Here is a 24047-nt window from a genome sequence, read left to right on the forward strand (position 1 = left end):
ACACTGTATAACATAACAAACCCTTATATTTTTGTGATGGAGAAGTTAACAGGATTTCGAATTTAAAATAAAATATAGGGTGTTCCATTAAAAAAAAACATAAGTTTGGTCTGCCATTGTGTTATCGAACACCCTGTAACATTCTAACTCTATAGCGGAGCTATTGAGCTTTACCCTACTAATCAATCAGCATGTATAGTCGTATTAATTTTTTCAATATTTTTAGAATGTTTTCAAAATAAATAAATGACAATATACAAATTTTATGAAATTATGACGATTATTTTATACATAGGAGATTCTGACCAATAGAAAGCTACAGAAATAAAAATTAAAGTGATCATTTTTGATAATATCCCGTCGTCAAGCATTATACGTACACGTCAGATGCCCTTCGTTACTATGCAAAAATGAACATATTTAGTGACATTAATGACAATTAATGTTTTACAACTTGTCACAGAGAACACCAAGAAAACATGTTGAGCAAATATTCAGGTGAAGATATCAATAAAATATTAGTTAAAATAATTTAAAAAGACAGTTTTATTCATGAAATAATCTCAGCTAATTACTCTTGATCTCTAAAATTATTATCGGCTTGTTGCCCTCGTGCCACTTTGACATGATTTCACTCCCCTTTCGGCTCGTGAAATTAAAACTGTCAAAGTGTCACTCTGGAAACAAATCAATAATTTTAGAGCTCTCGGGCAATTACTACTGATAATAACTATTATCATTTCTTAACGAAACTAAAATTAGTGGTATTTAATCTAAAATTAGTGGTAAACACGTATTTCCATATTTATCATGTCTTCAACGATGTTATCAGGGAACCTCGCTCTGGGCTTTCGTCTTCTTCTCTGAGAGCCCCAGTACTTATGTGTACATTCATATTTTTTTTAGTTTTTGAACCTAGCGCTGAAGATAATGAGGAACACCAAAAAATTTTTGAAGAATTTAAGAACCTGGTAAGTCAACTTGAATGACTTAGATCTATAAATTTATTCAACAAAAAACTATTTTAACTTGCATATTGATCCTTTTGAAAAAACTCGTTTCGACTGTATTTTTTTACAGATTTTACAAAAAATTTTAGCCTATTGGTAATTGTGATTTTGACAGTTTGTTATGAATAAAGTCCGGATTATAAGCATTTTGCTTTTTTTGCTTATAATTAGGATTTTTAGTAAAAATGCTTATTTTAAAAATATGTTGCTTATCTTTGTTTATTTTACTTCTGATGATGAACTAGAGTTAAATGTCGTGTATATTGTACTTCCTGTCTTAGGCAAAATTCTATGAAATGTACAGAGCTATACAACTCTAATAATTCAGTAAGAGTAAACCATAAGAATTTTAATCCGTTAGGCTTAGGAGATAAACGGGAACATTCATCGTTATACCAGTATGGTTATACCTGTCCATGTAATAAACTAATATTTGTCTGCGGACAGCCCAAATTTATTATATTGTTGTAAAATACTTTTCATTATCAGTACATTTGTCTAAATTTAAATACGCACCAATCACATCTGTAGATGTTGAAAGAACTATTTCTACGTATAAATATATATGTATACAGATAGAAGACATAGCTTTTTACAAGAAAATTTTGAAAAACATTTTTAATTGTTTTTATGCTAATGGCCATGAATAAAAAATATATTAATATGTTAATTATTTTTGATTTTTTTTTATTATATTGTTGTTAATTTAAACTTTTGTAATTTTTTATTTATTGTTAATAATACGATAAGTAATTAAAAATAAATGTAATGTAATGTTAATGTCCTTTATTCATATTTATATCAGTATATCCATGTTTACTTACTTATTTTTTTTACTTGAACCTTGCTTATTTCATAAAAACTTTGCTTATTTTTGCGACATTTTTTGCTTATATAAGTGCTTATTTTGACCTTTCTGTCATGCTTATAATCCGGACTTTAGTCATGAATCTTTTCCAAATGGGAAATATATAATTATTCCAAACCTCTTTTAGGTAGATTTTATGCTTGGGACGTTTATGGAAGACATTGGAATCACTAGCGAACAGTTTGAGAATGCTTGTAAAGAAAGCAAAAAATACCACGTTGCATTTGATCCGGTAAATTAATTAAATAATTATTTATACTAATTTAAGAACTTATACAGGGTGTTTCATTTGAAAATGGAAATACTTAAATGGTCAATAGAGGTCAGTGAGGCGGTTCTAGATATACTACATTTATTTCCCCACCGATTTTTATAAGCAAGTTACAGGGTATTTTATCGATTTCTAGATCCATTTCTTTCTAGATCCATAACTTTAGACCCATCTTGTATATATTTTTGATATTTGGTAGGTACTCATAATGTCTCATTTATAGGACTCAAGCCACCCAATCACTACCAACTACTAATAACAAGAAAAATCCAGGTCCGGATTACCAAAAACAAATAAAGTTATTGTAACATTGAAACAACATCATGTACTGAAATTTTCTAAATCCGTTTGCATATTTGAAAATAGCACAAAAAACTAAATTTAACGGTTTTTCTTAAATTTTTTGGCCACACAATTCAATGACTTTAATTTTAAATTACATTGAAATTTTCAATAACTCTGAGATTAAAAAACAGGTATTATTAACTTTTAATAATAAATTATTAAAGTTAATGAATATACATATTCATTTTAAAAATAATATACTTATTTACAACATTTGAACGACCCACTTGCTAATCACAAGAAAAATCAAGGTCTGGTTTAACAAAAAAATATAAAGTAATTGTGACCTTGAAACAACACCCTGTGTATTCAAAATCCGTTTGAACATTAAAAAAAGAGCACAAAAAACTGAGTTTAATAGTTCGCTTCAATTTTTAATAATGACATTAATTTTAAAATAATATCGAAATTTTTGTTAGAGTTCTCAGAGTTCTTAAAAATTTCGACGATGGATTTAACTATAGTAAATTATTATTATAACTGACTTTGCAGAATTCTTTTGAACAAGTTTGGGCGGCAAACGATTATGATATGTTTAAAAAGATGATGGCTCAACGAAACGTCGAATTACAACTTCAAGCCTTAGAACTGATAGAAAGAAAGTGTGGTAGAACCCCTCAGTCCTTTATTCCTACGAGCAAAACAGAAAACGTCCAAGAAATACCAGTTACAATAGAAAAATCTGTAGATCTGGAACATAACGTAATGGAGGAAGTATCTAAGTAAGTAATTAACAATCATCATCATCATCATCATATTGGTGCTACTACCCTTAGAGGGCCTCGACCTTCTCAAGCTTTCTACGCCATTCTGTTCTGTCCCTTGCTTGCATTTTCCAGTTGCCGACTCCGATCTTCTCGGCATCTTGTGTTACCCCGACAACCCCCATTAACAATCACCACCCAACCAATTTACGTCCACTGCTGGACATAGGTCTCCCCCAATTGTTTCCACACTTCACGGTTTTGTGTTGATTGTTGCCAGTTTTTACTTTTTTTAATTCGCCTGATATCATCTGTCCATCGTGTAAGCGGCCTTCCTCTACTGCGTTAATCTTCTCTTGGTCTCCATTCCATTAGTTTTCGTGTCCATCTTGAGTCCTTCAGCCTGGCGACGTGTCCTGCCCAGTTCCATTTGAGCTTAGTGACACGTCCGATAACATCTGTGATACCGGTTCTTTGTCTGAGATCTTCATTTCTTATTTTATCCCATAGGGTTACGCCCAGCATGGATCTTTCCGTATGCCTTTGAGCAACCCTCATTTTCGACGCTGTTGCCTTGGTTAGAGTCAGTGTCTCTGCTCCATATGTCATTACCGCCATTACCGGTAGCACACATTGATCAAACACTCGTCTTTTTAAACTGATCGGTATACTGCTCCTAAATATCTCTCTCAGCGCTCAGTAGGATGTCCAATCAATAGTTAATCTTCTTTTTATTTGGCACGTTTGGTTATCTCTGCCAATTCTGATTTCATGACCATACCTTTCGTGACCACCAGTTCTACTTCTTGTTCGCGTATAATCAGCTGTCTGCTAGGAATCAGATTAGTCAAATTTAGTTTTAGCATTGATTATATCCGTGTCTATAATCAATGGTTTTAGTAAAGTTCATTTTCAGGCCCATTTTCCAGCAGATAGCGTCTAACTCATTTAGCATTTCCTTTACTTCTCCTAGGTCATCAGTTATAAGGATTAAGTCATCTGCAAAACGAAGATGATTTAACTTTTCTCCATCTATTGTGATTCCTTTATTGTCCCAGTTGAGCATTTTAAAGGCATATTCCAGAACAGTTTTGGCGAGAGTGTGTCGTCTTGTCTTACGCCGCGTTGTATGCTTATTTGTTTGGTTTTATCATGTATCTTAACACTCATTGTTGCCTCTTTATAAATATTATAGTAGATGAGTGTACTATAACGATAGTCAATGTGGCATTCATCTAGAGCTTCATTATTAAAAAGCAATACAGGTAAATAGTAATAAAAGGTATTAACACATAGAGTACCATGGTGGATATAACGTATCCACCATTTTCAAGAAAAAAATACCCTCAGTGGCTGTGGTGGACATGTACTGTTATGCACCAGCTTAAAAAAATCCTGGGGTCTGACTTTTTTCAACATGGTGGCACTCTATGTGCGCAATAGTGTAGGTAGTAAATTATAGAGGCGAAATGAATCAATATATAAGGTGAATTTTAAGCATGGAACGCCTCAAATATCTCGGCTTACATGATTTTTATATATATTTGAAGGATCTTTGTGGTGCAGTCGATATCATATGGTGATGTTAATATTGTTGTCAGATCTTCCGTTTTTCTGACTTTCTTATTTCTTTCGGAATCTTCCCAATATCATAGATTTCATAGAATAAATCTACTACCATCAATGTGGTTCTCTGCTAGTGGTCTTAATATTCCTGTAGGTATTTCACCCTGTCCCATGGCTTTATCATTTTTTATATGTGTTAGTACTTTTTTCCTTTGGTAATTGCATATCCGTTTCTTCCAGTTAGTTATATTGTCTCTATTTTTTCGTAGTCTTCAAGTAACTCATTTATATATTTTAGAATATTAATTATTTTAGATTATTATTAGGTATTATTCGATTATTATAATAATATTTATTATTTTAGATTAGGTAATAATTTTAGATTATTATTAGGTATTATTCTTTTTAGGAATTTTACACCAGATTCTGAAGAACCATCATCTTCTTTAATAAAACCCGAAATTATTTTGGAAGAGAAAGAAATATTAGAAAAAGCGTTAGAAGAAGCAAAAGGTATGTGGTGTATTGTTTATTCTTCCACTCTTCGTGAATTGTTTTTTTATATTTTCAAAAATATAAAATATATTTTTATAAATTGATTAAAATTATATTCTGAAAACGGTTTTCGATTTGACAGTCGGAACGTTATGATAAAACGTTAATGATGAAAAGTTTAGTTTGTAATATATTTTAAAAATAATTTTGTAGATTCTTCTGAAAAATCACTAGAAAGAAAAGGTAATGCATATTTATTAAGTGACTTTAGTATTTTTTATCATACATTTATTTTGGATAACGCTTCAATCATAAAGCATTTTTTGAAGTTATACTTCTTTAGGCGCGATTGGGAGTGAATTTTTATTGTTCTGCGCGCATGCGCACACAGCCAGTATGGCGTTAGTTACTAAATGTTTTAAGTTATGTATGTATTAGTCCAAAAAAAGTGTTGAAAGAAGTAGTGTTTTTGGTAAATATATTTATTATAATTTTTGTATCTTTAGATTTGTCTACCTCGGGAATAAGATAATAAGTACCTAATATTTAAAGTACTTTTATACTTCACTTGGTCTATTTGACACTATGTCTGAGAAATCTAGTAGTTCTTACCAGCACAAACAAGAGGAGTACATATAGCTCAGTGGTAGAGCTGGAGAGATCAAGTGGTGCCCGGTTCAAATCCAGGTGTTTTCTAATTTTTTTTAAATTTTGGTATTGTTTTAATAAAAAATTTTGGAAAGTAGTACGTAAAATTACTTTAATTTTTAAATAAAATATAAATAAACTGTTCGAAAGTATATTTATTTCGTTGAAATCATATAATAGAAGTATAACTTCTTACGTGCGTACAAAGTACACATACATTCTTTTTTTATATTTACATATTATATGCTTCCATCTGCTTAGATATGTAGATATACAGGGTGAGTTTTTAGTGCGGGATCGGTCGATAATTCCATTACGGTGTAGAATATCGAAAAAAGTTATTTAGAAAAAATGTAGGCCATGATATTCTCCACGCTTGGAAAATATGTCCATTTCTACAGGGTGATCAATAACAGCGTGGTATATCAAACATATAATTTTTTAAATGGGACACCCTATATATTTTTTCATATTTATATTCCCCTCATAATTCTTGTTCATATAATATAGGGTTTTGCATTACTATACAGAGTATTTAACAAGTTATGACCATTTTTATTTCGAAATCCCTATGAGATTAACACCCTGTATATAAAAAAGTAATTCATAGAAAATAATTTGTTTTATGTAGTAAGATAAACAATATACTGTAGTTTTTAAATTAAGTCCAATTGAAATCATTGACGAATGTTTGTATACAGGGTGAACTACAAAACCAAATTACGATTTTCTCTATTTTTTTAAATGGATCACCCTATATTTTATTTTTCAAAAATATTTTATTTATTATACTCTTTCATTTTTATATAGCATTCCCTATATCTAAACTTATTACTTTCGGAGATATTTTTAGTTTTCTTCAACTTTCGGGAATACATTCAATTTTTCTAGTAGAAATAGGTTGGTATTGAATGATAATTAAACAAAATTATTTTTATTTAATAAATCACTAACACAAAATATAAACAATAGCAATATGCAATGAATGTATCAATAAATGTGATATTAAGGAATTATCATATTTCCCTAATATACAAGAATCATACAATTCCTACAAAAAAATATAGATATGTTGTGTATAATAAAATTACAAGATTATTTTTATTTAATAAACAACTCACACAAAACATAAATAAAAACAATATACAACTAATTTAATAGTTTTTAGATTATTATATCAACAGCATTCTAAGCCAAGAAGTTTTTAGTAACACATTCCTAATAGCAGATTGTGACCCGCAGTTTTTAATAATATAATTTTCATATTAAATTTCATTAATATGCATCAATAAGAAATCAAACTAGGTGATCTATAAATGTTTAAGGTGATATTGTTAGAGATTATGTGATTGGTCCACATTTTTTGACGGTTGAGGCACTGGCGGATCCAGGGGGGTGTCACGGGGGTCATGACCCCCACATAATTGTAAACCCACGTATCCTAGGGTTGGTAAAAGTAAGTGACCTTGCATCAGAGATAGGTAATTAAATCACCCTCAAGACCCATGACCCCTCCCAAACAAAATTTCTGGATCCGCCACTGGGTTGAGGTTTTTATACGACGGTGCTCCAGTTCTTCCAAAATTGATTTTTTTCAAGTGGGGCTATATAAAAAAACCTTATATACCAGACGCATCCAACAACGCTTGATGATATGAAAAATAGAATAAAAGAAGCTTTTAATAATATTGACTTACAAAAATGTTAGAAATGTGGCTCGGTCATTTGAATATCGGTTACAAAATTGCATAGACGTTGAAAGTGGTCATTTTCAACATTTACTTTAGACTTATATCCTTAACATCACATTAATTGGTGCATTCATTAAATTTTGTTATGGTTTATTATTTTTTTGTTAGTTATTTATTGAATGAAAATATTTGTTATATTATTACATAATACTTATTTGTTAAGTTATTTATATTTATAAGAATAATTGAATGTATTCCCGGCAAATGAAGAAAACTAGAAATATCTCAGAAACTAATAAGTTTAGGTATAGGAGATGCTATATAAAAATGAAAGAGTATCATAAATACAATATTTCAAAAAAATAAAATATAGGGTGATCTATTAAAAAAAAATGAGAAAATCGTAATTTTTGTTTGTAGTTTAAAAGTGCTTATAAAAATGAATGTTCTACTAAAAAATTCTTGGCTTAGAATGCTGTTGATATACCAAACTAAAAACTGTTACATCAGTTGTATATTGTTTTGATTTATGTTTTATGTAAGTTATTTATTGAATAAAAATAATTTTGTTATATTTTTATATACAATACAAAGTTTTTTTTGTAGGAATTTTACGATTCTTGTATATTAGGGAAATATGATAATTTCTTAATATCACATTTATTGGTATATTCACTGCATATTGCTATGGTTTATATTTTGTGTTAGTTATTTATCTAGTAAAAATAATTTTATTTAATTATCACTTAATACTAACTTATTTCTACTAGAAAAATTGAATGTATTCCCGAAATTTGAAGAAAACTAAAAAAATCTCGGAAAGTAATCAGTTTAGATATAGGGAATGCTATATAAAAATGAAAGAGTATATTAAATACAATAATGTTGAAAAATAAAATATAGGGTGATCTATTATATACAAGAAATGGACATGTTAACAGTATTTATTCAATTATAATTAATGACAGTGACAACCTTATATTCATCTAGAAACATAAAAACATTAGTAACTAAGGTAGATATTAGTAGCCTTAGATCTTAACTACTAAATATATAACAGTCCTCCGCCCCAATTCCCAACTACAAGACTAGAGGTGCTGGCAGCAGCTGATCTAAGTGACGTTTCCAAAGTAGACCATCATCTGTTCGTATTTCATAATGTAAGTAACCTATGCGTCTGATTACCTTTCCAAATACCCATCGTTGATCACTGCAGTACTTTCTAGCCTGAACTCTGTCTCCCAAGGCAAATTCCCTACCAGGTGTAGGCCTGTCTGATGGAAAGGAAGTTGTGTGTTTGCAAGGTTTTCTTAACATTGCATGAAGATCCGTTCTAATTTCTCGTCCGAACATAAGCTCATACGGGGTGAAACCGTTAACACCTGGTGTACGACGTAAACGTGTTCGTACTTTAAATAGTTTATCAGTTAAGCTATTGCTCTCCCCCGCTAAGCTGCGCAGGGTCCTTTTTATAGTTTGTACAAATCGTTCTGCTTGACCGTTCGTTGCTGGGTGATATGGAGCAATAGTTCTATGGGTGATACCGCAATTGGATAGAAATTTGTTAAATTCTGCTGAAACAAATTGTCGGCCGTTGTCAGATACCAGCACATATGGATTTCCGAACGTGGCAAATATTTGTCTTAGCGTTTGTATACACCACGAGCTAGTTGTTACCTTTGTAGATATAATTTCCACCCATTTTGTATATGCATCTACCACAATGAATAGTTGAGAACCAGAAATTGGTCCAGCGAAGTCAATATGGATTCTTTGCCAGGGACCTGTGGGCTCTTCCCAGTGATGTAAATGTGTCTTTGCTGGTTCATTTTGTTCTAAACGGCATGATCTACATGATTTCACTTTTTCTTCAATATCTTTATCAATATTTTTCCAGTAGACATGACTGCGTGCTAGTTGTTTCATCTTTAATATACCAATATGTCCCGCGTGCAGTTCGTTAAGAATAAATTTACGAAATTTATGTGGTATTACGACCCTTGTTCCTCTTAAAATACAGTCATCTTGTAAAGTAAATTCATTGTCTTTGTATCCATATTGTTTCAGAGAATGACCTGTTCTTAGTGCTTTAATTATTTTCTGTAATTCGATATCATTTTCTGTCTCCTTAGCGATTATATCTGGGCTAATTTCTAATATCTGAATTTGTTGTATTTGGTATAAGCCATGTTGATCTACTTCATATGTATTTGTGTTCTCAACAGGAAACCGCGACAAGAAGTCTGCGTTAGCATTTTTTGTGCTTGTTCTGTACTGTATATCATAATCAAATCCAGATAAAAAATGAGCATAATGAAAAAGTCTCATTGTACTCAGTTCTGGTAGATTATGGTGGGGATGAAAGATTGATGTTAACGGTTTGTGGTCAGTAATCAGAGTAAATTTTCGCCCATAGCAAAAATGAAAAAATTTCTTTATACCCCAGTATATCGCAGTCGCTTCCTTATCAATCTGACTGTATTTCTTTTCGGCATTGGTTAAGGTTCTTGACGCAAAAGCTATCGGTCTTTCTGAGCCGTCTTCAACTATGTGTGAAAGGACTGCTCCAAGTCCTGTTGGTGAAGCATCCGTGGCTATGATTAGAGGTTTTCTCGGGTCGAAATGTGTTAATACGTTTTCACTTGCCATTTCCGTTTTAATTCTGTTAAAACTTTCTTCGCATTTCACAGTCCAGGTAAACTTGTTATCTTTCTTCAAGAGTTGATTTAGAGGATTTGATATAGATGCAAGATTAGCAATAAATTTGTTGTAGTAATTAGCCATACCCAGAAAAGTTCGCAATTCGTTTATATTAGAAGGCCGTTCCATACCTATTATAGCTTTAATTTTGTCTTTGTTCTTATGGAGCCCATCTTTATCAATTTTATGTCCTAAATAGTTTATGTTCTTTTTAAAAAATTGACATTTTTCTTTATTCACCCGTAGGTTATTTTCTTTTAACTTGGTAAGTACCTCTCTTAATCTTAGTAATAGCTGGTCTTCTGTTGATCCTTGAATTATTATATCATCAAAAAAACATTGTACGCCTTCTAAACCTTTAAGTAAATTATCCATGAATCTTTGCCATAAACTGGGAGCTACTTTTACACCAAACATCAGTCTGTTTACTTTGTATGTTCCCATATGAGTGCTTAAAGTTTGTATTTGGGCGCTGTCTTCGTCCATCTCCATATTAAGGTAAGCTTGTTTAATATCTAATGTGCAAAATAATTTACCCCCATTCATTTTGGCAAAAATATCTTCTATGATAGGTATCGGGTATTTTTCGTCTTTAATAACTCTATTTAAAGTTATTTTGTAATCGGCACATAGTCTGATACTCCCATTAGGTTTAACAATAGGTACAATGGGTGTACCCCAATTACTATGGTCGATTTTTGTTATAATACCTTCAGAACTTAGCCGTTCTATTTCTGCTTCTTCAGTTTCTTGTTCGATATCATATTGTATATTTTGAAATTTCTTTATGGTTTCGTCTAACGTATGTAATCTGGATTCAATTTCTTCGTTTGTGATTTCTCGTTCATGTAAACAGTTTTCAGTTTTTGTCAGAGTGCCTCGTAAACAGGCTCGTACTTTTTTTAGCTTTTTAATGTCCATTCTACTAATCTCGTCGCCAATATTATATACAAGAAATGGACATGTTAACAGTATTTATTCAATTATAATTAATGACAGTGACAACCTTATATTCATCTAGAAACATAAAAACATTAGTAACTAAGGTAGATATTAGTAGCCTTAGATCTTAACTACTAAATATATAACAGTAAATTTGAAGAAAACTAAAAAAATCTCGGAAAGTAATCAGTTTAGATATAGGGAATGCTATATAAAAATGAAAGAGTATATTAAATACAATAATGTTGAAAAATAAAATATAGGGTGATCCATTTAAAAAAATAGAGAAAATCGTAATTTGGTTTTGTAGTTCACCCTGTATACAAATATTCGTCAATGATGTGAACTGGACCTAATCTAAAAACTACAGTATATTGTTTATCTTATTACATAAAACAAATTATTGTGTACGAATTACTTCTTTATATACAGGGTGTTAATCTCATAGTGATTTCGAAATAAAAATGGTCATAACTTGTTAAATACTCTGTATAGTAATGCAAAACTTTATATTACATGAACAAGAATTATGAGGAGAATATAAATATGAAAAAATATATAGGGTGTCCCATTTAAAAAATTATATGTTTGATATACCACGCAGTTACTGATCACCCTGTATAAATGGACATATTTTCCAAGCGTGGAGAGTATCATTGACTACATTTTTTTTAAATAACTTTTCTCGATATTTTACACCATAATGGAGTTATCGACCGATCCCGCACTAAAAACTCACCCTGTATATGACAACGACGTGCATCTATATATTTTTAGAACAAAGCTTTGTAGAGTTTGTTCCAGAATTTTAATAAAGTAGACAAGACATTAACTTTTTTGAAAGTGTTTACATTTTTTTTTATTTACAGGCCATTTTATACATGAAACTCCTAAAATTCCACAAATTAAAGAAACACCTCCAGTTAAGAAAGAAGAAAACAATGCTGAAGAAAAAGAATCTCTTATAAAATTAGAAAATGAGAAAAAGAAGGTAAAGACAAGTATAAATTAAAAATATTTATTTTAAATAATATTTATTTATAGCTCAATAAATGACCGTTTTGGAGTGTAATGTTCAGGGGCAACTCCGAATTGCATGCAAATTGGGATTTAGGTTCTCCTTACCCTCCGCTTCAAAGTTGAATTTCTCCCGTTGGTTGCTTTTACTTGGGGGGTGACAGTCACCCCTTCTCGGGGGGTGAAAAACGCCTGTTTAAAATAAGCTCGGAAATGGATCAATTGACGGATTATAAGCAACTTTAGTTCTATAAAGTTTTTTACGTAAGTCAATACTTTTCGAGTTATTCGCAAATAACTCAAAAAGTAAATATTTTATCGAAAAAAATGTTCTTAGCAAAAGTGTAGATTATAAAAAAATTTAAAAAATGGTGTATCAGTCAAGAATATAAATTGAGAAAAAGCAAAGTTGTAGCTCATGAAAAATACGTTCTTATTCGTCTAATTCCAAATCGAATAAGTCAACGCGAAATCACCGAAAAATTAAGCACTTTTCGGGAAAAGCTTATTAACATTTTTAAAGTATCAAAAAAAACTTTATATTTATTTTTTACAAAAGTTTCTAGCACCAAAAATAAACGAGTTACACTGAAAAAAAAAGTTAGCCTCTTTTTTCGTAAAAAAAAAATTGTGAAAACCTCCCTCTATTTAGCACCATAAATAAAATTAATCGTTACCGCTTTACCATTTATTTTAACTGTATGTATATTATTTATGATCTATAAGTTTGATTGGTTTGAAGTGCTCATTTCGTAAAAAAATTGGTTTTATAGTAAAAAAAAATTTTCTAAAAATTTTTGAAAAATTTCCTTTTTTCAAAATAACTTAACAAGCATTATGGTTTGTTTTTTAACCAAGAGGAGTGATTCAAATTTACCGCGCTGTGTTGCTTGTTTGTAATTGGTCCAACCGCAGGCAAGTTTACTCCACTGTTATAAAATTTGGACACTAACGACATTTATCAAATTTTTGACACTAGTGACATTTCATAGGGTAATTAAGTTATATCGGCGATTTTTGTGTTTTCGGTGTTATTCCTTTAATTTTTAGATTGTTAGTCTGCTGTTATATAAAAAGCAGTTGTTTTTGGAACTCTTTAGCGACGTATTAATTTAATATAATTTTTATGGATTACTGTTGAGGGCCGACTAGATCAACCAAAAAAGAAGATGTATTTGGTTATTATTCTAGTGACTTTCTCGGGTGTGAATCTGTCTTTTTAGTTTACTCCTCCTGGGTAAAAAATAAACTATAGTGATAAAAAATATCTTAAACAGTAAAAAAATGTAGGTTTTGCTATTATAAATATGCTAGTTTCATTTTGTTCTTCAGCAAGACAAAAATTGGTTAAGATATGGCTGTTCAAAATTTGCATATACTCGTGATTAGTGACCCGTTCAAGTTTTTTAACTATAACTCTTTCAAAAATAAGCACTTTAAACCGGTGAGACTGACAGATAATATAAAAAATAGATAAGTAAGTAAACTGTTTGAATAGCGGTAGCGATTAATTTCATTTGGGGAGCTAAACACGGGGAGATTTTCATGATTTTTTTACCAAAACAAAGAGGGCCAACTTTAGTTTGAGCGTAACTCGCTTATTTTTAATGCTAGAAACTTTTATGAACAATTAAAATAAAGCTTTTTATAAACACTTTAAAAAAGTTTCAATGGGTTTTTCCCGAGAAGTGCCTAATTTTTCGGTGATTTCACCTTGAAATATTCGATTTGGAATTAGACGCATAAGAACGTATTTTTCATGAGCTACAACTTTGTTTTTACTCGATTGATAGACTTTACTGATACACATTTTTTTTTTCGGTTTTTATAAGCTACACTTTTGCCAAGGATATTTTTTTCGATCAAATATTTACTTTTGCGTAGTTTTTTTGTCGAAAAATAAACATTTTCAATCGCAAATAACTCGAAAAGTGTTGACTTACTTAAAAAATTCTATAGAACAAAAGTTGCTTAAAATCAGTCAATTTATCCATTTCCGGTCTTATCTTGAATGTATGTTTTTTCACCCCCGAGAAGGGATGACTGTCACCCCCCAAGTAAAAGCAACCAACGGCACAATTTCAACTTTGAAGTAGAGGGTAAGTAGAACCTAATTCCAAATTTTCATGCAATTCGGAGTTGCCCCTGAAAATTACACGGTATCGCCGTATTTCCCGTTCATTTACTGGGCGATTAGAAATATTAACAAAATACACGACAGACGTTCGTTAATGCGTTGTAAGTCACCTTGAGGATCTGTCGAGTTATAAATTATGATTCAAATACCTCCAATTAAAAGCTTAAAAATTATATAATTTTTTAGGTAGATGCAATAGAATTAAAAAAACGTCAAGAATATTTACGAGCACAACGAGATAAATTGGTAGCTTTAAAGAAAGAAGCGAGAAAAAAGCAGCTGGATTCAGGTAAGGAAAATATTATGGAATATTCTTATTCTGATGTAGCCAGCAACGCATGGAAACCCCTCTTCTTCTCTCTCGGCTCTACAAGTGCAACTTGGCGTTTACTATTTTCCTCCACTTTTGTGGGTTTTTAGCAATAATCTTCCATCGTTGCACCCCCCATTACATACATATCTCTTCACTGCATCATTCCATCTGTTTCTTAGGCCACCAACTAACCTTCTGCCATCGGGACTTTCCCAGAAGGTTGTATTTAGCCATTTTTCATCTTTGGCCCTCAGTATATGCACACCCATCCCATGCGATTTGCCTTGATGTACTGTACTGTTTTGATCTTCAGAGGTGCTTGGAGTTCCTGGTTGTGTCTCCGTCTCCATTTACCTGTTATCTCGTCTCTACAAGGCACAAAGATCATCTGTAGGATTTTCCATTCTAAGACTAATAATTTCATGGTAACTCCTCATGTGACCAGATTACCATGTAGGAAAAACTTCTTTATTCATTGTTTTCATAGGTCTATGTTTGTGTTTTATTTTTTGCCTGCTCTTTTCCTGATATCATCTTACTACATAAAGGGTGTTAGTAAATAAGTATGAAAAACTTTAAGGGATATACATAAAAAAAAATAATGGTAGTTTGCTCTATAAACGTATGTTCGCAAATGCTTTGTTTCCGAGATACAAGGTGTTGAATTTTTTATTTCAAACTGCCACTTTTTTTATTGCTCTAAGACCGCTTGAGATATAAAAATTACATTTGGTGGGTTTCAAGAGGTAGTTATTGCGCATTTTTTGGCAAACAAATAACAATTTTATATTCATCATTGGCGCGTCTACGGGTAATGGTCTGAATTTTTTTAAAGAAAAAAAAAATGGTACGCCACTGAGATATTTCAAATTAAAAATTATTTTTGTATTCCACTTTTAATTTACGAAAAAGAACCTTTCTTGTATTTTTTTAACTATGGTGCACCGTTTTTATGCGAAAAAAACATCTTCGAGCGTATTTTTTCATTTCTTAATACATTTATCAAGAAATCTCCAATATAAAAATTCAAAAGTAGAACAATAACAGAAAATATTACTAAAAAGATTTTAACTAGGTGCAAAGCTACAACAAATGTTCAAAATTACCTCCTTTAAAGGTGACAGAATAATTTTATATTCACCATTGGCGCCCGTACAGGTAATGGTCTGTAATGGAGAAACGTCCAATTAAAAATCATTTTTGAATTCCTCGTTCAATTTACGACAAAAAATCATTCTTGTCTTTTTTTCATATCCGGCGCCGTTTTTATACAAAAAAATAAAACATCTTAACGCTTACAAATTATTCGAGGTAGATTCCAGTAGTCTGTCTGGTTTAAGTTTCATACCAAGCTACCATATTTTTATATTTCAAAAATGTTTTTCTTTAACTTTGGATGGAGGAAATTTTTCCTATTTCCCCCCATAGATCCGTCACTATGTCAATAATTACATTATGCATTATTCCACTGTATTTTCATTTGAGTTATATTCTGCGCTTCATCAAAATGTTTAGTTTTCGAGGTACTGAGTTTCTGATTTTTTCGAATCGTCTACAAATATTTTTTTATGAGATTTCTTGGTCTATATAAATATATTAATCACCACTTCTATCTTTGTGTCTTCTTCTTCTCTTAATTTAGGAGTAAGTCCTGTTGATTCTTACAACTAAATCTTGAAATTCCGATGTCCAGCTCTCGTATCATCGTTTTGGAGGTCTCCCAGGTAGTCTCGATGCATTGGGTTCATTAAACCTTAACAACTTTTGAGACTCTCACCGTTCATTCTGTTGTTGTGGTCTACCCAGTTTCTACCCTCGATCACATTGGGTTATTACTGGTCTTACACTCTGTGTGTGTGTGTTTTCGAGTTTAATGTTAATTTTCAATGAGGGTAGACTTTTATGGCAGGTGTTTTGTAAAGGAAATCACGATATTTATCATTATCCGCCGCATATAGCACCATGGGTCGACCACATTACAAATGAAGGTCTTACGAAGAACTAATACCCAAAGAGAGCTTCTAAAGATTTACACAGCGAAAGGTCTCATATCTAGGACCTTTATGGAACCAAACTAACCAAGAAAATGTTTTAAAGCAAATAAAGGGGAAGAAAATGGGGATGCTGGACCACACACTCCATAGGTATCCTGGTGGCATTGCCAAGGCAGCGCTGGATTGTAATCAAGGCCGACGGAAAGTAGGCAGACCTAAGAAAACTTGGAAAAGGGCAATACTGGGCGAAGGGAGGTAATGGGAAAATCCTAAAACATCAGGAGTTCACTGTAGACACCTCATGGAAACCTTACATTCCTGTTAGATGTATTATTGTATATACAGTAAGCGCCACCATACTAGATACACGTGTAGGTACCTAATTGCTATGCTTATGGGCTAATCCAGTCCGTTCTCTGGGCCCAGAGCACGCAAAATGGAATTCTATTTGCTGACGTCATAAAATAGAATTTCATAATGGGAGAATCGACGGTTGCTAGGCAACGTGACGTCACTTAAATAAATTCTATTTTGCGTGATCTCACAGCAGATGTGACTTTCATCCCTGTCATGTTACTGTCAAGAAACTGTTTAATATATATAGCTGTGTAACAGCGTAGCAAGGGGCTGCGTGCTAGACATGACATGGCTAACTTCAAGCCAGTCAACATGGTTGTCACTTGTATGATTTATTGTATGTAAGATGTTTAGTAAGTTTTATAAAAATATATAAGTTTACTCAATACTATGATTGTTTGACTTATAACCCATTAAATAAAGTAGTTTAAACATGGCGCAGTCAAACAGCTAGTTGGGTTACAGTTTACAGTCGAAAAGCTAAATTTATAGCAACTTGTACACGAGGTACCATACATAACCTACAATGGCAGTGATGGGAATAAATGTAAAATTACCACCAGATTTTGACCTGCAGGATCAAAATGCTGCAAGCGAATGGAAGTTCTGGAAGACTAGTTTCGAAGATTATTTACTAGCAACGGGACAAGACCAGTCAGCAGATAAAATGAAAATGTCAATTTTAAGAAATATAATTGGGGCTGAGTCTGCCAAAATTATGTCCACATTCGAGATCCCAGAAGCCGAAAATAACAAGTATGACTTGATGATATCACTAATCGATAAGTATGTTAATCCAAGGATGAATGAATCATTTGAAAGATACAATTTTATCATGAGGGTCCAGAAAGAAGGAGAGTCGTTTGAGCAGTTTCTTACTAGTTGTAGACATTTGATTCGAACATGTAATTATAATGAAATTGATCCAGAACAAACAGCCGAAGATAAAGCTCTGAGAGACAAAATATTAATGGGCATCAGAGATCCAGTTACTAGAGAAGCTCTATTGAGAGTGGACAAACTTACCCTACAAAAAGCCATCGAATTTTGTAGAACTAGTGAACAAAGTAAGAACCAAAATTTGAAATTTCATACCGAAAGAAAAGATGTAGACATAGGAGAAGTTCGTAAAGATAGGTACCAGGGCCATAGAAATTATAATAACTCTAGAAGTAAAGCGAATACCAATGAAAAATTCAAGTGTAAAAGATGTCAATCAACTCATGGGGCCAGAGAATGTCCAGCGTATGGAAAGAAATGTAAGAAATGTGGGCTTTTAAACCATTTTGCAAAGTCGTGTAGAGTGAAGAATATTGATGTCATAGATGAAGATAGCAGTGATGGATCAGCTGATAGTTTTGTAGGAAATGTCAATAAAGTATACCAAAATGTAAGAAGATTCAATAAAGTTGGTACAGACATTTTAGAGTATGGTTCAAAAGCATATTTAGTAATTGTAGACTATTTTTCGCATTGGTTGGACATTTCAATATTAAAAGATAAAACCTCCAGTTCAGTAATCAACTCATTTCAAGATACTTTTAGTAGATTTGGATATCCAGAAATTTTAATTGCAGATAATCTACCATTTACTTCGGTAAAATGTAAAAATTATTATAGAGAAAAAGACATTACAATTATGACATGCACTCCACATTACCACCAGAGTAATGGACTTGCAGAAAAAGCAGTCAATATAAGCAAACAAATTTTAAGAAAGAGTAATGAGGAAAATGTTGATTTTAGAGATTTGGTGATGGAATATAATAATACCTGCATAATAAATCTTGATGCATCTCCAGCTCAAATTTTACAGAGCAGGATCCTGAGAGGACAATTACCAACTACAGCTAATAAATTAGAACCTACAATCCAGAAACAAGTATATAAGAATTTATGCAAAGAAAAAGAGAAATTACAAGTACGTTATGATAAGACAGCACGAAGAAAACCAGTAGAGTTTAGAAAGGGAGATAGGGTAGTAATAAGAAGTTCAAAAGATAATTATTGGCGTAAAGCAATTGTGTTAGAAAAGGCCAATGAACCTAGATCATATTGGGTGAAAAAAGAAGATAACAATAAAATTATTAGACGGAATTCACACCAAATGAAACATTCATACACCACAACACTTGAAAAAGAACTCATTTTAGAACCCGAGTTGTACCCTGATATTCAGTCACAAAGTGTTCATAAAGATACCACTCACATTAACGTAAATGATAGTGTTAATAAAACCATTAGTTGCCCAAGCCCAAATGTAAAATCAGTACCTACATTGAGTCATAAAGTCAACCCAAATATTGAGACTTCTAACAGTTATAAGACGAGAGTTGGTCGTAATATAAAGACCCCTTATAGATATCGATCTTAGGGGGAAGGTGTTTAATATATATAGCTGTGTAACAGCGTAGCAAGGGGCTGCGTGCTAGACATGACATGGCTAACTTCAAGCCAGTCAACATGGTTGTCACTTGTATGATTTATTGTATGTAAGATGTTTAGTAAGTTTTATAAAAATATATAAGTTTACTCAATACTATGATTGTTTGACTTATAACCCATTAAATAAAGTAGTTTAAACAGAAACTATTCAAAATAATTGTTATTCCATACAAAAAATACATTAATTAATAGTATTGTTACTTTGCTTTAAAATAACTATTCAAACACCAAAAATACTGTCGAGTCCAGGATTCTCCACCCGTGCGTCATCATTTAAAGTAGTGGTCGGCAACCTGCGGCCCGCATGCGGCCCTTTGCAACTTTTTGCGCGGCCCGCCAAAGCACTAATACAATTTTAGAAAAAATCAACAAATTTATGAAAAATAATAAATTAAAGACAGAAACACAACAGATGATTAAGGACAGAAGTTGCATGGACCGAAATTCACTAGAATATAAGGCAATAAGAAAAAGACAAGTCATAAGGGACAACAACACCGAACAAATCGAAAATATTAGATAGAAAAACAAGAGTTTGAAAGTGTTAAAAACTCTAAATAAGTAGTAAAGACCGTCAATAAATACACCAGATAAAAATGGAATCACTAAAACGACAAAAATAAGATAATAAATATTGTTAAAGATTACTATTTATACAGATTTATACGCATCCAGGGTAGCAAAATCAGAAAACCACGGTATGGAAATATTAAATGTAGGATCTGAAATACTACCAAAATTACTAACGAGGAAGTTATAAATGTCTTAAAACAGATGAAAAATGAATATACAGAGTGAGTTTTATGCCTCAATTATCTTGGAAACGGCTTGCACGATTTTTATAAATTTTGGTGTGTAAAGGTCTTGTGATACGACCGATATTATGGTGGTATTTATATTGTTGTCAGATCTTCCATTTTTCTGAAAATCTAATGAACTTTTTTATTTTAAAAGGGACACCCTGTATATTTTTTGCGTTTTGAAGTCCTTAAAAAAGACTGATTATTTTTTATGTAATATTCCCTATACCTAAATCCGGCAATTTCGGAGTAATTGCTACATTTATTTAACAAAAAATGTTCTTTAAAATTCTTCTCTAAAGTTATAAACAATTTAATCTGAAAACAATGAACTTTTTTGTACGTCTGAACGTTGTTACGTTATAAACAATTTAATACTGAAATCAACGAAAAATGACGTTTTTCAATTTTTAAAAACATAAATAAAAACATTATTTTTGAAATCACGAAGAGCCTAAATTAAATTTGAAGCCAAAATATTATTTTTAAGAAGAGTGTAAATGAATCGCTTATGAGAGAACGGGCGGTCATGTTGCATTAACAATTAAAAAACAATCTTTTAAAAATGAAATATGCCCAAACTGCGTATAATAAGGTTTGAACTTGAATTTAGGTTGTAATTACAAAAGTAATATTTTTTACTTGGGATTCTGAGCCTTGAAATCCGTCATTTTTCGTTTTTTTTTTCAGTAAAAAATTATTTATAACTACTCAAAAACGATCGACTTCTGAGAAAATTACAAGGGACCTTTTTAATATCAAAGAACCTAATATATAATGTCTGGTCGGGCCGAGAAACTTGATTTTTATAACTTGTTTTAAATTTTTTGTTAGATAAATATAGCAATAACGACGAAATTATGGCATTTAGGTATAGGGAATATTACATCAAAATTAATAAGCATTTCTTAAGGACTTCAAAACGCAAAAAAGATACAGGGTGTCCCATTTCAAATAAGAAAGTTAAAAAAAACGGAAGATCCGAAAACAATGTAAATACCATAACTTAATACCAATAATATCGGCCGGTATCACAAGACCCTTACATACCAAAATTTATAAAAATGGTGCAAGCCGTTTCCGAGATAATTAAGGCATTACAAACATAAAATTCACTCTGTATAGATTAAGAACAACACAGGTCCATCGAATGAGCTATGTTACGAGTATCTCTGAAAAAACATATACGAAAATAAGGACATATGAAGCAGGACGAAGGTGGAGGATGTAATTGGAAGAATTGCGCAAATAAAATGAAACTAGGTAGGACACGTGACATGACAAAACAACGAAACGTGGACGAGAAACATTATACATCGGAGACCAGACGAGCACAGCCTTAGTAGTGCAAGACCACAAAAACGATGGCTAGACGATATAAAAGCACAATTGGGGAGTAACTGGCACTAAATAACACAAGAGAGAAGTGAGGAACTCATGTGAGGCCTGTGGCCAGGAGTGGATGCAAACAGACCGAAGAAGAAGAAGACTATTTAAGTTACATTTGAATAGGCGGCCCGCATAAAAGATTTTATTTTGAACATGGCCCGCCATCCGAAAAAGGTTGCTGACCCCTGATTTAAAGCATACGAAATAAGTCGGAAATCTATTCCATGCAAAGCAACTGACAGAAAGTGGCTAATGTTCCGATCACGGATTCTATTATAAAATTTGACGTTATCAAAAATAAATACAATGTAGAATGTTAGTTTTGCTTTAAAATTTTGGTGCAGAATTACAACTACATTTACAATAGCTAAAAAATTCTTTTAATAATCATTAGTGATATTAAATATTTGAGTGGCCTCATATCAAAGGCGGACATGTGTCATTCGAGAAAAATTGAAATAAATGCGTTTTTTATACAATGTAAATCTCACTTCCTATAGTTTTAGTTGATTTCGCAGTCATGTGATCACAATACAGCATTCTCATTGGGCTGTTGGGGAGATGTCCGTTTTTGAAATAAACCTTCATAACAACAGGAGTCCGTTTTTGAAACAAACATTCAACTGTGAAGCTAAAAAATAACGTATTTGCGTCCGTATTTGAAGGAAACTATTATCACCGTTGAAAAGAACAGGAAAAATTATATGAAGTTGAGTCCCTCAGTCTTTACCCGTTCGTCATCATTTAAATTTAAAGCATACGAAATAAGTCTGAAATTTACTAAACCCAACAGTAAGTGACAGAAAGTGGGTATTATTCCGATCACGGGTTATAGTATAAAATTTGACGTTATCAAATAAATAGAATGCCAAATTTAAATTTTGCTTTAAAATTTTGGTGCATAATTACAGGTACATTTGAAGTAGCTTAATAAATTCTTTTATTATCGTTGATTAATAAATAAATAAACAATTTATAAAAAAATTCGATAACATATTTTCTTTTTGTTCACTTTTTCATTCACTTTGGCGGAACATTAAGCACAAGCATTCCTTAACTTTGTCAACAATGAGGTTATTTGTACGTTGTCAAAATTTATCGTAAAATAACATAAACTTATCATAAAATTTCTAACTCCAATATAAAATTAGTTGTGAAAACAACTGAGTATACTATAAAAAACTTTAAAATGCGTAAATTCGACAAAATAACAGCAAAAAATTCAACAAACTGACAGCCACAAAAGTAAACAAACCAAAACGTCAGAAATTGTACTTAAAACATCCCCAATCGTCTTTGTACCTATCTCTTTTCAATGCACTGAGTCTAGATCGTTCATAAAAATAACATGTGTTTTTACTTAATAACAGGCGGCAGCTGGTTTGTCATTATTTTCATGCGTGGAAGAGAATGCTGCTAGATAAAAAGTATGTGTTTTATCTCGCCAGGTATTAATGACGCACGGGTCTCGCGGACTCAACTGTAAGAAACCACTACTAACTAAATTTTTATTTTTTTACACATGTCCGTCTTTGATGAGGCCACTCGTTTGTTATAATATAAATATTTGACAATAATCTATTTTCTTTTTGCTATTTATTTTACTTTTGTCGCCTTTTGCGAAAACTTAAACAAAGCCGTAAGTACACTTTCAAATTTCAAAATTCAATATAAAATTATTTGTGAAAACAGTTTGGGTAATACAAATAGCTTGTAAATGCAAAAACAGGACACAAAAACAGCAAAAAAATCTAACAAACTGACAGTGACAAGTAAACAAACCAGAAACGTCACAAATTGTACTTAACATCTGAAAACGTTCCCAAGCGTGTTTTTGTACCTATCTCTTTTAAATGTACTGAGTCTAGAGCGCTCAGAAAATAATATGTTTCTTTACTTAATAACAAGCGGTAGCTGGTTTGTCTTTAGTTTCATGCGTGGAAGAGAATGATGCTAGATAAAAAGTATGTGTTTTATCTTACCAGGTATTAATGACGCACGGGTAAAGAACCCTGGGATCAAGTGTATTACAATACTTTAAAACATTTACACAACTTTAAACGTCAAATACAGCTGATCTATTATTTGTCAACTTTCTATGTTAATATTAAGTTTCTATACATTTTCTGACGTTCTAAACGTCCCTAGACATAAAAATAAACATTGCAACAAGTGAAGGTCCAGGACTGTAATAGCTCAATGTTCCTATGTATCTAGTTGGGTGGCGATTACTGTACAGTAAGGTCTCTTTTTATGCGGATTTTTTAATGCGATTTTGAAGTTGTGCGGTTTGTAGTTCATTCAAAAATTTCTATTATTAACAACTATTATAATCAATATTATTAACTATTCACA

At 31.8% G+C, this 24047-nt stretch overlaps 1 protein-coding gene across 2 annotated transcripts in view; it reads left to right on the plus strand.

Annotated features, from left to right (window-relative positions):
* The window catches only part of LOC114332311 (cilia- and flagella-associated protein 36), a 41910-nt gene that overhangs the window by 15544 nt on the left and 2319 nt on the right, over nucleotides 1-24047 (plus strand). The window contains exons 2-8 of one of the 2 annotated variants that reach the window (XM_050652630.1): nucleotides 907-971; nucleotides 2006-2110; nucleotides 2987-3216; nucleotides 5174-5277; nucleotides 5473-5502; nucleotides 12110-12231; nucleotides 14581-14683. In XM_050652630.1, coding sequence (XP_050508587.1) covers nucleotides 907-971; nucleotides 2006-2110; nucleotides 2987-3216; nucleotides 5174-5277; nucleotides 5473-5502; nucleotides 12110-12231; nucleotides 14581-14683 — 759 coding nt within the window. The remainder of the gene's footprint in view (nucleotides 1-906; nucleotides 972-2005; nucleotides 2111-2986; nucleotides 3217-5173; nucleotides 5278-5472; nucleotides 5503-12109; nucleotides 12232-14580; nucleotides 14684-24047) is intronic. The other variant, XM_050652631.1, reaches the window with a different exon arrangement.

This window comes from Diabrotica virgifera, chromosome 6, assembly GCF_917563875.1.
Source record: "Diabrotica virgifera virgifera chromosome 6, PGI_DIABVI_V3a".
Taxonomy (NCBI): Eukaryota; Metazoa; Arthropoda; class Insecta; order Coleoptera; family Chrysomelidae; genus Diabrotica; species Diabrotica virgifera.